The sequence below is a fragment of the Arachis duranensis genome, chromosome 7 (genome assembly GCF_000817695.3).
Source record: "Arachis duranensis cultivar V14167 chromosome 7, aradu.V14167.gnm2.J7QH, whole genome shotgun sequence".
NCBI lineage: Eukaryota > Viridiplantae > Streptophyta > Magnoliopsida > Fabales > Fabaceae > Arachis > Arachis duranensis.
The window spans coordinates 380,558-398,003 of NC_029778.3; the positions used below are offsets into that span (position 1 = coordinate 380,558).

General features: G+C 34.6%; 2 protein-coding genes across 2 annotated transcripts; both read right to left on the reverse strand.

Annotated features, from left to right (window-relative positions):
• Nucleotides 1-5,847: 5,847 nt before the first annotated feature.
• Nucleotides 5,848-6,516, reverse strand: LOC107496069 (zinc finger protein ZAT3-like). Its single transcript, XM_016117265.3, has one exon. The coding sequence runs from the start codon at nucleotides 6,514-6,516 to the stop codon at nucleotides 5,848-5,850; it is 669 nt and encodes a 222-aa protein (XP_015972751.1).
• A 5,999-nt stretch (nucleotides 6,517-12,515) lies between these two features.
• Nucleotides 12,516-13,160, reverse strand: LOC107496068 (uncharacterized). Its single transcript, XM_016117264.1, has one exon. The coding sequence runs from the start codon at nucleotides 13,158-13,160 to the stop codon at nucleotides 12,516-12,518; it is 645 nt and encodes a 214-aa protein (XP_015972750.1).
• Between the last annotated feature and the right edge of the window lie 4,286 nt (nucleotides 13,161-17,446).

The following is a 17,446-nucleotide window of genomic DNA, read 5'->3' on the forward strand; positions in this document are numbered from 1 at the left end:
TGTTGCAACCATCCAGTTTTAATGTAAAACAGGTTATAAGTTATAACATATGAGAGAAACTTATTTCCACTTTGTATGAGGAATTGAGGACAACATTTTTTATAAGCAAAATTTAGGTGGCTAGGCACATATCTGGTCCGAAAAGGTTAAGATATAGCTTCAAATTCAATGTGGATTTAAACCGACATCTTTATATATATACATTTTAAGCTTTTATCATAATATATGTTAACCCTTAGATAATTTATCATCCATACTAATAACTAATCCTTTCACCTCTCATACTCTATGAATCAAAAGTTATACTATAGGACGAAGAATTACAACGTACTTTTCATGTCATAGAATGAGTTTTGAATAATCTCCGCCCCTTGATCAAGGGACCAAGTGAGGTTAATTACTCCTAATCCACGCACACGCAAGTAATTACAATAATCTTCCTCTGATCTCTTTTTATATTGTTGTTAGTTATTTTTGTCTTCTTTTAATATTTTGATATTTCTTATGTGATTGAATATTGTCATTTTCATTTTGATATTCCTTCTTTTATAAGTTATTTATTAATATTAAATAAACAAATAAAAAATTGAAGTTAAATTATGAAGAAATATAGATAGACCCCAATCAAATGAATAACAAACCGATTCTTGTCAGACAAATTATCTGACATTAGCGTATGATTTTAGATTAACCATTGAAAATGCAATAAATTATTGATTACTACGAATCTAAAAGAAAAGAGAGAAGTTTGATGGTGAACGAGAGAGAACTGTAATATTTGTATTATTTTAGTTGTTGATTGAATTAATATGTCACTTGATGTTGAAATTGTCGCGGCGACTAGCTTATTGATTTACTGTGTCCAAATAAAGAAATTAGAATGTGGATTCGAGGATCAACGAGATCATGCCGCATTCGGGATTGTACTTACGTGTTTCTGCACAAAGATTTTTTTTATTAAAATTAAAGCACTAATAGTAGTAATAGGGTAAATAATAATATATGGTCCACTATTGTATGCTTTCAATGATGATATCCTTTATGAGGTTGACTCCTCCAATTGTATCTTTGCAAGATTTGATACCCAACCAATCGTAGATCTTCACTGACGTTAGAGCCCAGTCAGATGCCGTGGATTTGCAACTCAAACTTAGACGCCTCATCCCCACTTGTTTTTCCGCCTCCCATTATTTCTATTATTTAATTTCTCCTTCGCTTTTGCACCTAATAAATTTTCCCAAGCCTATTTTTCATCCAAATTAATGATTAAGGATGTAAGAACTCAGAAGGTCTACATATTACAGGATAAGTTGAAAATTCCACCTGACTAGTTCCATATAAATTTGATCCATTATTTCCTCCGTTTTAGAAAAAAAACAAAAAGAAAAATAAAACACAGAAGAATATATAAGAATCATTTTATACTGGAGAAATCATATATACACTGCATACTTTTCAACTTTTACTATTAATTAAATGAACGATAAGAAATAAGAAAAATAAAAAATAAGAATGTGTTTGGTTTGTATTTGTATTTTTTAATTTTATTTGCAATATTTTTTGTTTTTATTAGCGTTTTGTGAAAAAGTGAAAATCATAAAATTTTGTTTTTGTATTCACCTTTTATTTTATTTTTTACAGAATTATGAAAACAAAAAAATACTGAAAAAAATAAAAGATAAAAATATAAATCAAGTGTACCCTAAATAATTTGTCTTTTATACCATAAAAAATGTAAAAAAAAATAAATGCATAAAAAATTCTTTATTCACAATGAACAAAAATTAAAGATGTGGTCATATAACATTTTTATTAATAAACCAAAATATCGTAAATATTTTTATTAATTAAATATTAATAAAAAATGATTAATTTTATTGGTGATATAACATTTAAAAAAAAAACAAAAAACATAGTACATATAAAATTGTTATGTGTTAAATTTAATTTCAACGGCAAGGTCAATGCTTTTACACTAGCTAGCTACTTAATTGGCTGTGCAAGTGACGGAAGACTACGAAAAAGGAGTTAAAATAATGAATGGCATGGTTTAATTTGTAGAGTAGTGTGGATGGGAAGGTGATTGGAAGGTTCCTTGGGATCTCCTCCGATCCCACCTTAGCTTAATTGACTTGTTTTGTTTCGCCTCGAGTTCCTAATTCCCTCATATGTCATATCCCAATCTAGATTAGGATCTAAAAATCACAGATTTGACATAACACATAATTTTAGTTTAGTGTTTAACTGATGAACGAAAACAAGTTTAGTATTTAAGTAATGATTAAAATTACTTTCCATAGCAATGCAGCATGCCTGATTAACAGGAAACCAGATTAAACTATACTTGACTATTGCCGGCAATCAGGATCTCCTTAATATACCTATGCATGGATAGGATTTAGGCTCCGGTAGCATTTTAGATTTCATAGAGATTCAGTTTTGCAATGTTCTAGATTTCCTTAGAATAATCCTATCTAATGTATTTATTTATATTCTGATTGATGGCGTTTTTCCCTTTTCATATGATAACAGTATATGCATATATATGACATATAGAAGGAAAATATTTACACATATTTTATCTGATCTAAATAAGAGAAAAAGGTTCGTCGCCTCGATTTCCATGGATAGAATATATATAATAGAAGAAAGGAAAAGAAAAAGGTTGGGTCCTGTATGAGTTTGAGTCAAAATTCCTGAGTAAGTAGTCAATAAGTCTTTTTACTTTTTAATGCAAAAAAGAAAAAATTTAAACCCTAAACTATAAGCCTGCAACAACCAGCTCTTGTTATGTTAAATGATTGTCCATATATATAAGTTATGAACAACTTTTCATTTTATTTGGAAGAAAACAAGAAAAACTAGAATATAATCTCTTGCGTTTTGCACTAAAATTAGGTGCTTAGAACCAATATTAAACTCGACTTATAGGCTGAGGACCATAGACGATGTAGCTAGGAGCAGGTCAGGTACAACTCTTTCGTGCAAAAGATTGCAATATCGTATATATAATTTTCCATTACTATAAAAAACATATTCTAAAATAAGAGTTCAATAAAATAATAAAATAAAAAATTAATTACTATTATGAGTCTCACAGTATTAATTTAATGGTGATTAGACAATTCTAACTTTCTTATCTTACTAAGGCTTAGTTTGATAAAACTTTTAGTTTTCGAAAGTAGCTTATGAAAACTGTCTTTTAAAAGACAGCTTTTTAAAAGCGGCAGCACTTGCGTTTGGTAAAATCACATTAAAAATAACTTTTAATAAGCACAAACACTGCAATTCTGTTTAGTAAAATAGCTTTTAAAAATTTAAAAAATTATAATAAACATATTTATAACAAAGAATAATTTTTCTTCAAATTTTAGAGACCAATAATTTAAATATTTATTTGATTTACTCTCTATATTAATATAAAGAGTTATCGTTAGTCAATAATAAAACTTGTATATAATCCAATGTTAGTACTGATACGTCCATTACCCATCTATATATATCGACTCACTTTTACAAATCACAGAATATGGGACACATATCTCAAGTAAAATTATATATCTATATTTACATATGTATATATATATTGTTATTATAATTTTGACTAATGTTCATGAAGTTGGTGTACGAAAATTTTATGATTGGTTTCCATAAATCAGGTCTCCTTCTTCACATTTTAAAAAACAGAGAAAAACAAATATCTACTAAAAAATACAAAAACAACGCACAAAAATAATATAAATAGATAGAAGTTCATACCTAATACATGATAGCGATGTATTTGTGTTGAAATTGTAAAGATTAGATTGAAAAATAAAAAATATATGAAGATTGTGTTAGAATTTGTGAAGGTTAGGTTGAGAAATTAGAAATATATGACTATTTCAATAGCAATATAACGGCGAAAAATATGTGTGGGAAAATAAATGAAATCTGGTGTTAATAATTAATAATGATAATTTTGAATATTTATTATATTAGATTTTTTTTTAATTTTGATAAGCACAAGCCAACTTTAAAAAGTTCCCTTTTAGGTGCTTTCAAAAGCACCCATAACTTTTAAAAGATGCAAGCACAAGCACTTGACTTTTTAATTTACCAAACACAAAATGAGGTGCTTGTACCTCTTCAAAAAGCTTTACCAAACCCAGCCTAACTACTTCATTTTTAAAAAATTTAATCCAAAATATTTATTATTTTAACTATTTTTATATTTTTATTGTTATATATTTAATAAATAAAAGAGTAAAATTGTGTCTATTAATTCATCACTAGTCCACTACTATATATAAAGGAAATAGAAAATAGTTAGTGTCCATTTTTTTTCTCCTAAAATACACTTCTTTTTTACATATAAATAAAAATAAATAAATTCCCTATTTCTAAAATTTAAACCTAGTGCTACTCTTTAACAGAAAATGATATTTAACATCTTAAGGCTGAAAAATTTAGATATGAAAATGCTTTTGGAGAAATCTACTCATATGGAGAGCATGGTACGAACTTCTTTTTTTTCTCGCATGGTGTGAGTTATATTTTTTAGGGTAAAAAGGGAAATAGTTTTGGGCAGTTCCCAAACATATTTTTAAGATATGAATGGATGGATGAGGAAGATCAACTTCAATTCTTCGAAGGCCCAAGTATATACTCTGCCTAGTGCGTGTCCATTACCAACTAAACAGCATGGATGTTTGAACTTTGAACCCATGCTGAATCCTCAATGAGGAATATGAAACCTAAGTAGTTGTAGTAGTGTGTATGAGTGGGTGTGTTTTGTATAAGAACAAAAAAAAAAGAACTTTGAAGTAGATATCTTCCAGACCTCCACTTCGTCCAAAAACTAGTGGTAGACTAGATATATATCATCCATGGCCAAAAAGAAGAAACACACGTTATATACATATTTTTATAATAAAAGTTGCTGATAAAAAATAAATCTTCTATACAAAAACAATGTATACAAAGTCCATGGTGTCATGTAATTAAATGATTAAATACGTATATGAATAGGAAGTGAAACCTCTTTTTTATAAATATCTATAGAGAAGGTAATAGATGTATTGTCCGAAAAAATTTAAGGCATTGACTTATTTTTTGGATACTCTTCCTACAAAGGTAGTAAACATATTAGCTAATGATGATCAAGGGATATATTTATCCCGTTTAGTTTGTATTTAAGTCTCTTTTTTTGGGCTAAACCCCATTTATTAACAAAAACAAAAAAAATACGTCGTTAATTCGCTTGTGTCAAGAGTTTGAATTCAGCCATCGCAGGCAAGCAAAAAAATATGTAAACCAATAAAGAGATCACTCTAAAGCTAAGGATTGTTACGGTACAAATCTTACAGGCCATTCTCTCCATGTAACGATGATTAGCGGGAAGCCATAAATGTCACATGAAGGTACCAATTCCTCAGGACTACCATATGTATCAGGATTGCGTGCCCACCAACAACTAACCATTATGTTTATTTGTGATGTAATAAATTAAATGTGGTAAACAATCATGTAAAGCTATAATATAAGGCAACATTTCTGAATTATATTAGTGGTAATCATAGCTCAATTCAATGTTAATGAACATGTGTGTTTTATAAGAAATCAATAATAATAAATGAATAAAGCTTGAGATGAGTATTGAGATAAGTAATAATGAAAGAGAATTAAGCGAAGGAATTGAATGTATATATTGATTTGGCAGGGAACTAGTGTGTGTGTATAGAGAGTATCGGAGCACGACATCATGAATTGTGTGATAGTGAATTAACAGGATAGGCTAACTAGTGCCTAAGATACACAGAAAATTAGACAACACAAAGAAAGGGGCAGCAGTAGGGTAGGGTTACACTAATTAAGACCCAACCTCAAATCCAAAGAGCAATGGTGGTGTTGTTGATGGAGGTCAACGGGGGTGGGGGAGGGTGCAGTTATGCTACAGTTATGGCCTCCTCCAAGTGCGTTGTTGAAACTGGAGCACTCGAACCGCTCCTGTTCTTGTTCTTGTTCCTCCTTGTCCACCACGTTGTCCACTACTATGTTGTCGTAGTCATCATTGCCCCTCTCCTTCCCCTTCCCACTCGCCAGCAACAGTAGACACGCCGCAACCTCGTGGTCCTCCGGGGTGAAGGTGACGCCCACGTCTTCTTGCGGTGGTGGTCTGATGAGGGTGCGGGGAGGATTGATCCCTCGCCAGTGGCGCTCTGGGTGGCAGCGCATGTGGCCGAAGAGAGCCTTCCAGGACCAGAACCTCTTGCCGCACTCGGTGCAGGGACGGGTGATCTTTGGGGCCTCAGGGTCTGGCTTCTTGCAACCACCCTTCCCCTTGACCTTCACCCCTTCCTCCATTACCCTCATCAATTTTGTGATCTTCTTTCTAGGGTTGCGCCTCCGAATAAGATGATCACACGACGAAGAAGACGAAGCCGCAACATCAACACCAACCGTAACCACGCATGCACGACCTGTGTTGGGAGAACCAGAATGAGCCCAGGAGGAGTTGTCGACGATGTTGTTCATCCCTGGGCAGTTGCGATAATTGCATGTATTGTATATTTCTTTGAGAGGGTCGCAGGATCAACTCGATGGAGGCAGATCAGAGGGCATATGTACAAACTCACCCTTGCCTGGCGGTTACTGCAACTCTCTCTCACACTTTAAAATTGGCGGTTTCTTCTTAATATCATTTCTTTTCTTCTCTCCCCCTTTTTCTTTCTTATATAAAAAAGAGTGGAAACTCACCTGCAGTCACTGTAGGTGAAGTTGTTTATGAATGGTTGACCTGTGTTATTATATGGTTAAAAAAAATCAATTTATTTTATACAAATTGTTTATTTAAAAAAATCGGTTTAAGTAGATCAAATAACTACCTTTAAAATCATTTTAATTTTTTCTGCGTGTTATTCCTAAATTCTTAACAGATGAATTTGGTATGTTCTTTTTCTTTTTCATTTTTATTGATCAATTTTTCTTTAAATTTATCTGAAACTTTTATTTATTTAATTTTCCTCAAATATATGTATACAAATTATTTGAAAAAGTAACATTTAGTACTCTGAAAAAGAAACAAAATTTACGTTTTTTTTTATAGGAATGGCATAAATGGTATCATCTATCTTTTTTGTTGTGTCTCTACTTTCTATCTCCTTGATGAGCTTTGTTTTGTTTCTCATAACTTACATTTTCAATTGCTTTTAAATTAAGCTGTAAACAGATTTTAAATTAAGCTTTAAAAATATGTTCAATTACAAATTTACCGTTAAATTAAATTTGATGGTAATCAATCAATTAACTTTTATTTTACTAATAAATTATTTTCATGTAAATTATTGTTGATTTTTTAATATTATTCTATAAATAAATTATTTTTTTAAGATAATAAGACGATAATTTACTTGTCTAGAAATTATGATTTCATTGTCATGCACGTTTTTGTGTTTTTACTTACCAACTAAAATTTATTTTTAATGAAATTAGAATTTATTTTCAATAAAAAAAAAGTATCTAATCAAAATATTAATTTAGTCTCCTTAAATAATTGAACATAATATTATTAATTTTGTCTACAACAAAAATTTTTACAAATAAAATCAACCCAAAAATAGAGGAAAAAAAAAGAACAACTAATGAAAATATTTATTTTGGCATTGCCATCAAGAATAGGATAGCCATAGAAAAAATCCAACCAAATAAAAAAGACCTAACTCATACAATTAAACTACCATCATTACAATAAACTATAACATCACCAACTAAAGAGACATGCAACAAATATGGAAGAGATCATGCCAAAATTTTAACTATGCTCATGTTATCAAATAGTCTACATTATACCATAATTACATTTTTGTCTTCTACCACATAAAATTGCGATGAATTATGTTGGCATTTATGATATCTTCCTTAGACTTGTAAAGAATTTCTATTTTCATTTTTTCTTTTTTCATATTAACCAACTATGTTAAATACGGTTCCCACAAAATCATTAACACCGAATTTCAAAGTTAATATTTTCTACGTATTCCAAATACATTTGAAATAATAAATTTGATTAAGAAATATAAATAAGAAGAACATACCTAATTGAAAGTTTGATATTAGTTCTGAAAAAGGGATTGAAAGAGAACGAACGTGTGAAAACGAAGAAAAAGGAAATAAAAGTAATCGTTTGGTCCAATTTAAACCGGTTTTTTTAAATAAATCATTTGTATAAAATAAACCGATTTTTTTAAACCATATAGTAACACGTGTCAGCTATTCAGAAGCAACTTCACCTGCAGTCGACTGCAAGTGAGTTTCTGCCCAAAAAAAAAATACCACTGTAAGTCTTCGTTTTTTCTTTTTCCTTTTTGTTTTGTTTTAAAAAAATATAGTTAACTAGGGATGATAATCAAACCATCAGATGTGTAAGACATTTTTGCGCTACTATTTTTACTTTTATGTGCCTTTTAAAAATTAAAAGAGTTATTGGTTTATTTAAATACTTTACATAATTAGTTAATTACTATAGCAATATATAATTGAATAGTGACAATGCATATTATACTATAGCAATATATAATTAGTAAAACCCTTGCGTCTTGGGAAAAAATCTTCGGAGGGAAAAAGAGTACCATCATTCGCTATTATACAGGCTCTGTCATGACTGATATTCCCTTAAAGAGAAGACGTTCCATGTTCCTAGAAGTCGTTCTCCTCTAAGAGTTTCTAATTTGTAAGCCTCCTTTCCAAGGTTTTGAAGGATTCGGAAAGGTCCTTTCCAATTTGTCGCTAGTTTGCCATGTGATGAAAGTTTCCGAGCATCCTCTGTTCGTCTGAGTATGAGGTCTCCTTTGTTGAAGGATCTGTGTACTACTCTTTTGTTGTGTCTTCGCTCCAGGTATTGTTTTCTGGCTCGTTGTTTTATGGTGGAAATGTCCCTTTCTTCTTCGACAAGGTCCAATTCGGCTGTCCGAGCTTGTTGATTATTTGGTTGATTATAGAGCTAGGTTCTTAACGTTGGGACGCTGACCTCCACTGGAATGAGCGCTTCTGCGCCATATACCAATTTGAAGGGAGTTTCCCCTGTGGCAGATTGAATGCTGGTGTTGTAACTCCATAGAATTTCTGGAATGAGGTCGGCCCATTCTCCTTTAGCGTCACCGAGCTTTTTCTTTAACCCCTGCAAGATAATTCTGTTAGCTGATTCAACTTGCCCGTTAATTTGCGGGTGCTCTACTGAGCTGAAGTGATGTTTGATATTAAAATTTGTTAGAAAGGCAGCGAGCTTATGATCTGTAAATTGTCTCCCGTTATCCGAGATTATCTCCCTTGGGATACCATATCTACATATGATATTTTTTCATAAAAAAGATCGCACTTTTTCTGCCGTTATGTGCGCCAGTGGTTGTGCTTCTATCCATTTAGAGAAATAGTCTATTGACACTAAGAGGAACTTTACCTGGCCTGGCGCTTTCGGGAAAGGTCCGAGGATATCCAATCCCCACCTATCGAAAGGCCAGCTTACCTCTATGGTATGGAGTTCCTCGGCCGGGATCTCGGAGAGTGTGGCGTGCTTTTGACAATTATCACATGCTTTGACCTTCGCGATGCAGTCCCGTTTTATAGTCGGCCAATAGTACCCCGTTCGCAGAATCTTTGCTGCTAGTGCTCGGCCGCCCATATGGTTGCCACATACTCCTTCATGAGTTTCAGCCATAACTTCTTCGGCTTCTTCATTGCTGATGCATTTGGGTAACGGTTGTGAGTGTCCTCGCCTGTATAGGGTGTTTCCGAGCATTGTATAGAAGCTTGCTCTTCTTCGGAAAAGTGTTAAGTTCGGCTCATCAATTGACACGGTACCTGTATTGATGTAATCGAGGAAAGGTGTTCGCCAATCTGGAACCTGTGTAATACTCAGAATTGTATCCTGCTCAAAACTTGGTTTGTCAAGTGTTAGCTGGGATAGTGCCGATGTGGTATCAGCATGCCGAGTTGTGGCTAACTTAGATAACATATCGGCCCTGGTGTTTTGTTCTCGGTTTACATGAATAATATCAAATTCTTTAAATTTTGAAATTAGATCCTTTGTTATGAGCCAATATCTTTCTAACAAAGGATCTTTTACCTGAAATTCTCCTTTTATTTGATGTACTACCAATGAAGAGTCGCAGTAAGCTGTTATTCGGGATATTTGTAGTTGTAGGGCGAGCTTCAGTCAAGCTAGTAGGGCTTCATATTCCGCCTGATTGTTGCTTGCGTTGAAGCGGAACTGCAGTGACTGCTCGGCCACCACTTTGTTTCCTTCCTTAAGTAGTATCCCAGCTCCACTGCCCTCTTTGTTTGATGCTCCATCCACATGTATGCTCCAACTGACCTCTGTATTTTGTGTCTTATTGGTCATCTCCGATATAAAGTCGGCTAGCACTTGTGACTTTAGTGTTCGCCTCGGTTCGTACTGAATATCGAACTCGAAGAGTTCGACCGACCATTTGATCAATCTGCCAGCGAGCTCGGGTCTGGTCAATATCTGCCTCAGCGGTTGGTCTGTTCGTACTATAATTGTGTGGCTTTGGAAATAATGCCGTAGCCTTCTTGCAGTGGTGATTAATGCTAATGCCAATTGTTCTATCTTCGGGTACCTTGTTTCTGTTGGTTGTAGTATCCTACTGATAAAGTATACTGGGCTTTGCTTTCTTCCTGTTTCTGTTACTAAAACTGAGCTTATAGCATGATTAGATACTGATAGATATAAACATAATGGCTTACCTGTCTCTGGTTTTTGGAGGATTGGTGGTGATGTTAGGAGCTGTTTGAGCTCGGTGAAGCAGCTCTCGCACTCGTCTGTCCATGTGAATTTCTTGCCTTTAGAAAATGTCTGGGAAAAATGATAAGATCGGTTTGCTACTGCAGGTAGGAAACGTGATAAGGCAGCTATTCGTTTTGCAAGTTGCTGGACTTCCTTCACCGTTTTTGGGCTTGTCATGTCTAGTACGGCCTTGCATTTTTCTGGGTTGGCCTCGATGCCTCGAGATGTCAACATGAATCCAAGGAACTTCCCTCCTTATACTCCGAATGCACATTTTTCTGGGTTGAGTCTCATGTTATATTCTCGGAGTTGTTTGAAGATTTCTACTAGGTCGTCACAGTGTGACCCTTGCATAGGTGTTTTTGCTACCATATCATCCACGTAGACCTCCATATTGCGGCCTATCTGCTGTTGGAATACTTTATCCATTAGCCTTTGATATGTTGCACCTGCATTCTTTACCACGTTGGACAACCATGTGGTGAAGCAAATTTCTCTAATGAAACCAGCGTTGAGGAGCTTCTGTGTTTCTTCGAGTGCTACTTGTTTTTTCTCCTCTCCGAGATTCCTTTTCTTCTGTGCAACTGGTCGGACTGTTTTATCAATTGCTAACTTGTGGCAGATGACTTCTAGGTTTATTCCGGGCATGTCATCTGGTGTCCATGCAAAAAGGTCGGCGTTCTTACGCAGTATGTGAATGAGTTTTGCTCGGTCTGCCCCTTCTAATGCTTCTCCAACGTATGTGTATTGTTTGTCGTCTGCTGTTAGTGTTACTTGTTGAAGATTGTCCATTGGCCGAGGTCTTTCGCCGAGGTCTTCCCTTGGGTCTAGGTCGGCTAGTGTCGCTGTGTTGGCTGAAGTGCGGATTGCCTGAACCTGGGGCCTAGCTTCCTGTTTTGTTGGAATTGCTTTTAGGCTCGCGTTGTAACACTACCGAGCTTCTTGATGATCGGCGTATACTGTAGCTATTTTGTTTTCCTGCACTGGGAACTTAACACACAGATGTAATGTGGACACCACCGCTCTGAATATATTCAGGGCGGGTCTCCCGAATATAATGTTATAAGGGCTGTAACAGTCCACTATTAAATATTGAATATCAATCGATTTCGACATAGGGATTTCTCCCATTGTGGTTTTTAGCCATATGTGTCCCATGATGGGGACTCTCTCTCTGGAGAACCCAATTAGCTCTCCCGAGGAGGGCTGTATCAGTTTTTCTGATAACTTCATTTTTGTGAAGGTAGAATAAAATAAAACATCAGCACTACTACCTGGGTCCAGTAACGTTTTTCTTACCAATAGCTCTCCGATCTGTATAGAGATTACCACAGGGTCGTCGAGGTTAGGACTTGGTGTTCTGAAGTCTATTTGGTTGAAGGATATGGTGATGTTTGGGCCTTTGTCCCTCTTTGGTTGTATGCTTCCTTCAATTGCTAGCATTGCCCTGTAGCTTTGCTTCCTGGCCAAGCTTGTTTCACCTCCGCCTGCGAATCCTCCAGATATGTGGTTAATGACTCCCTTTGGTGGGTCTGGAGTCGTCCTCTCTTTTTTGCTGTCGTCGATCTCTGCTTGTTTGCTCATTTGCGACTATGCAGTCGTCCGTGGTGTGACCGAACTTTCGGTGGAAAGCACAATGTTTTGTCTTGTCCACGAATCTTTGATCCTGGTAATTTCCTGCTCGTGCTGGTGGCCTTATGATTTTGGCGTGGAGGATTTCTCTGATGATGTTCTACCTTCTGGTATTGAATCTGGTGTACGTGTTGTATTTTGATGCGGGCTTGGAGGGCTTCTTAATATCTCTGTTACCTGGTGATCTGAAAGCTCTTTCTTCATCTCTCCGATGTGGTTGTTTGTCCGATTTCTGTGCTTCTCGGAGTTCTTCGATCTCCATTTGACCTGCCGCCCTCTCTCGGAATTCCTCCAGCGTCTTTGGCTTTGTTATTGCAATGGTCTCCCGGAATTTGCCGGGCCTGAGGCCGGCCTTGAGAGCGTGCAGGTGAACGGCCGGGTCCAAGTCTTGGATCTCCATAGTGGCGTCAGCGAATCTGGTCATGTAGTCTTTCAGGCTCTCGTGCTGACCTTGTTTGATGGTGCCGAGATAGTCCGAGCCATGTACGTAGATTCTTGATGCAGCGAAGTAATCAATGAATGATCTGGCAAGGTCTTCAAAGGAAGAAATTGAACCTGCAGAAAGTTTAGAAAACCAGAGTAACGCAGCACCATCTAGGTAAGTGGGAAATGCTCGACAGAGGACGGGCTCATTGTTTGGGCTGTTGAAGAACATCATCGATTGGAACTTCTTCACATGGGCTCGGGGGTCGCCGAACCCCTTGTACGGCTCCAGCGCGGTGGGCAGTGTAAAGTTTTTTGGCATCTGGTAATTCGTGATCTCCTCGGAGAAAGGGTTGCCGAGGGTGAGCTTTTCCTTTGGCGGGACGATGTTTAAAGGGTCCGCCGCACTTTGAGCCAAACCTTTGGAGTTCTCTCCATTGTTTTGTGTTGAGAGCTCGGCTATCCTCCGACCTCCGCCTGAAGCTTAGCGATCTGAGCTAGGAGGTCATCCTGTGAGAGTTGTGGATTTTCCTTGTCAGCCATGTCCGAGGATCGGGAATCCTGCAAAATAAAATAGAAGACTAGACGAAGGAAAAAATGGGGTTAGATGTACTCCGGGCCCCACGGTGGGCGCCAAGTGATTCGTCCGAACACTGGGTAGGCCGAGCTTAAGCACTTCCGAGTGAGTCGTCAACTGAGAGGAAGAGCTTCACGTCGGCTGATGGTCAAACACCGTGGCGGGAATACCTGCAAAAGATACTCCGACGCTCAAGTTAGTAATAGTCTCAGAGAAGAGAGAGAGAGTAATTAAATGAGAGTGAATAAGTGAATGTGAAAGCTGATGATGGAACCTGCCCTTAACCGAGGATATTGGCTCGGTTATATAGGAGTTGTTTTTACCCGTTAGTAGATAAGTCCTAGTTTATAGGTTGGTTATGATATTCTGTTTTGGTACTGTAAACTAGTTGAGCACGTTTCTTACTTTCAATTGGGTGATGATGCTTCGGTCCTGCTCTCGTGCCGAGCTTTTCGTACGATTGATACGGGACCGAGTTTATAGGCTCACGTGCCGAGCTCTCGTGCAACCGAGGATAAGAGTGACATATAATTAATACAATCAATCATATTGTATGCACACAACACATCATATACTAAATTAATTATTTGTATAAAATATATATTAAAAATAAATTAAAGAATATATATATTTACACATAAAAATATAATAATTAATTTGATGATTGATTTTTTTGTATATATATAATATTTTTGTAATATAATATATTGAAAACAAACACATAGGAGATTCCATTATATATATTGTCACACCTATAAATAAAATTCAATCCATGTCTTTTTCGATAACGGTTTTGGTTTTTTTTTTCTTTTTGTTATTATTTTGCTTTTATTCCGACAAAAATTTTGTGAAAAAAAAAGTCTATATTTGTATTTAAGATAAGAGTAAATTATCATTTTATTCAAAATTAAAACTATTGACATATTTATTTATAGAAGACAAAAATTATTATTTGTACCTATAAAAAATATATTTTTATTGGTGAAATTATCCAAACCTTAAAAAAGTGGTGAAAACTTAGGTGAAGTCGACTTCACATGAAGTTATACCTCAGGAAAATTTAGTCAAATCAGTCAAATCATCTAACGGCTCTCAGATATCAACTTCGCATGAAGTTGACTGCACCTGAGTTTTCACCTAAAAACTTAAATTAAATTCTCAAACTACCCTTTACTCCACCACTATTACTATCATCTCTCCCCTCCCTTCCCCCCCTCTCTCTCTCCTCCTCAACCATCACTCTAACCTCTTCGCCACACTCCCTCATTGGTGTCAGATGCGACTCAACAACACCAGCACCACCATGCATCACCAACATAATCATCTAACACAAACTCAGCCTTTGTTTATGCCAAAAAGAAACACTAGATCTAAAGATGATGCGAGCAGTGTGAGTGATTCGTTGGGATCTAAGGATGCCACGGAACATCACAACGGTCAATACCGGTAGATTGCTTCTTAGGGGCCTCGAGAACAATGACGAGGACGACTTTCCCGCCGCCAAGAAGCCCAAATCGGAGAAGTTCTCTCTCAACTGCTGTGAATTTTCTGCCGCCGTCGCCGTATTCTTCGTCTTCGCCACCGGCCTCACCATGCTCGCTTTGGAGTTCGGCCGCAAGCTCACGCACCGTCTCCGATCTTCGCCTCCTTAAGTAAATAAAGATCCCTCTTTTCATTACTATGTTATCATCTTCATAGATTTATTTGAATCAAATTAAAATTAGATGAACATAACATCAGATTAGTTGGAACATTAGTGATTTAGGCAGGTGGGAGAAAGTATTTTTTTGTGAAAAAAAAAAGAGAAAATTTTGAAATTTATTATGTTGTTTTGAGTGTAAGGGTGTGTTTAAATCTTTTTGTGTAGTTTATTATGTTGCTGAATTTGATGGATGAAACAATAGAGGAGGAAGCGATGGAGTTGAAGTTTCAGAAGGTAAGGGGAAAGTGGAGCTTGCAGTTGAGATTGGGGTCGAAGAGATGGAGGGAAGAGATCAGAAAGAGAGGCGATGGTGGTGGTGGTGATGGTAATAAAGACAGTGATGGTAGTAGTTGGGAAGGAGAATAGTGGTAGAGTTTGAAATTGTAGTCGCTAAGAATATTTAGAGAGAAAAAGGAGAAGGGGGGAGGAATAGATGATGGCAATAGTGGTGGAGAGAAGGGTAGTTTGAACATTTTATTTAATTTTTTAGAATTTAAATAATTTTACCAACAAAATTCTATTTTTTACGAGTACAAATAATAATTTTTATTTTTTATAGATAGATATATCAATATTTTCAACTTTTATAAATATAAATAAATGTTTATTTTTAAGATAATGTTTTCTTCTTATTTGTTTGATATATATGGTTTCATTAGTCAGATTAATCTATGGATCATTAAATCATTAATAATTTATTACATTGTACAATTAATACCTATTATTACACTTTTTGTTTCGTATCTTGCACATCCTTCTCTTTTGTTACAAGATTTTTAAATATTTTTTTCATACAGCAATGAAATATTTCAAAATTAATTATCATGTGTAATTGTGTAGTTAAGATTCATTTATGTATTTCGAAAATAAAAATGTTGGACCTACTAAATATCAGGTTCAAACGATTTGGGAGGTTTTTGTCGTTTTCGCCTGAAAGGTGGTAAAAAAAAATACCTACAAGCGACTATAATATTTTAGTTAGTAAAAAAATTTTAGTAGATAATATAAAAATTAAATAAAAAAAGTACTTGAATGTTAGGATATTTATAAAATAAGAGGTTGAGTGAGTTCTGCCTTAGAGATGACTTCAGATTAGAACGAGTGATTACTCCCCTTTCAGTGTGAAAAATTACATTCACCATCTTGGAGGTGATTATCACCTTAAAACCTGCTTAAGCGTAGTCGAGGATCAGGCCTATAGTGATTGGGTCTAGTCGTACATAGGAAACTCAATCTACTTAACAGGCCCTGGTATTTTTTTTGGACGTTAACAGGACCTGGTTTAAATGAATTGGATTGGACTGCCCCGTATTCAGGTACGAACATGTTTTATTTTATCAGATTTGTCTATATCTAGTAAATCTTTATTGGCTTCTTGACAAAAATTATACCATACTTTTTTTTTTCATACCACATACACATCGAAGAGGTGGCAAAAAATTTGTTGTCTAAACTTTCTCGATGCTTTAGCAGTCAATTTTTGGTTGGATATTATTTTTTAATTTATCAAATATATTTATTAATAGTTATTTTTTTACTTTTTATCCTTTATCAATTTATAACTTTATATTGATAAATTATATGATCTTATATAATAAATATTTTTTTAATTTTATAAAAAAAATTATATTTTAGCTAGCATTAAAAGTGATTTGTACTAGAATAGTCATTCATGACTTACGCACAAAATTAAGGTGAATAATAATATAGGAAAGTTATCCAGTATTCAATACTACTTTAATAGAATACGGTATGTCATGTACGAATAAGTTGTCCTTGTTATTTTTGGTGTTTAGGGAGGAGTTAAATTTCTAAAAATTCAATTAAAAGAAAATATTTTAGCAACCTAATTATAAATTTGATAAAACTATAAGGACTAATAAAATAATTAAATCTTAAGAATATAGTTGAATTAAATTTCAACTATTTTTTATATATAATTAGACTCTTAAATATGAACGCTATCAAAGGTTAATTTTTTTTTTTGTAAATTGAAAGTTTTTTCTTATTTTTCTGTAAAAAAGAAGTAGTAGTGAATTTTTTTACTTTCAAATATTTTTATTGTGTGCTCTTTAAGACTAGTTATTTTAATTTCGATTTTTTTTGTTGTCTTTTTATATTATAGTCACAACATATTGTAACACTTACATTTAGTTTAGTTTTATAATAATATCTCTGATGTTTTAAATATATTTTAGTTTTATTTTTGACAGTTATTTTAATTATACCTCTAAAAGTATTAACACCATATAACATGACAAATTGAACTATTAGTAATACCTGAGTTTATTAATACCATATAACATGACAAATTGAACTATGTAAAAAT

Excerpts from the sequence above, each read along its gene's own strand:
- LOC107496069 (XM_016117265.3), bottom strand. The coding sequence starts at position 6,516 with ATGAACAACATCGTCGACAACTCCTCCTGGGCTCATTCTGGTTCTCCC.
- LOC107496068 (XM_016117264.1), bottom strand. The coding sequence starts at position 13,160 with ATGCCAAAAAACTTTACACTGCCCACCGCGCTGGAGCCGTACAAGGGG.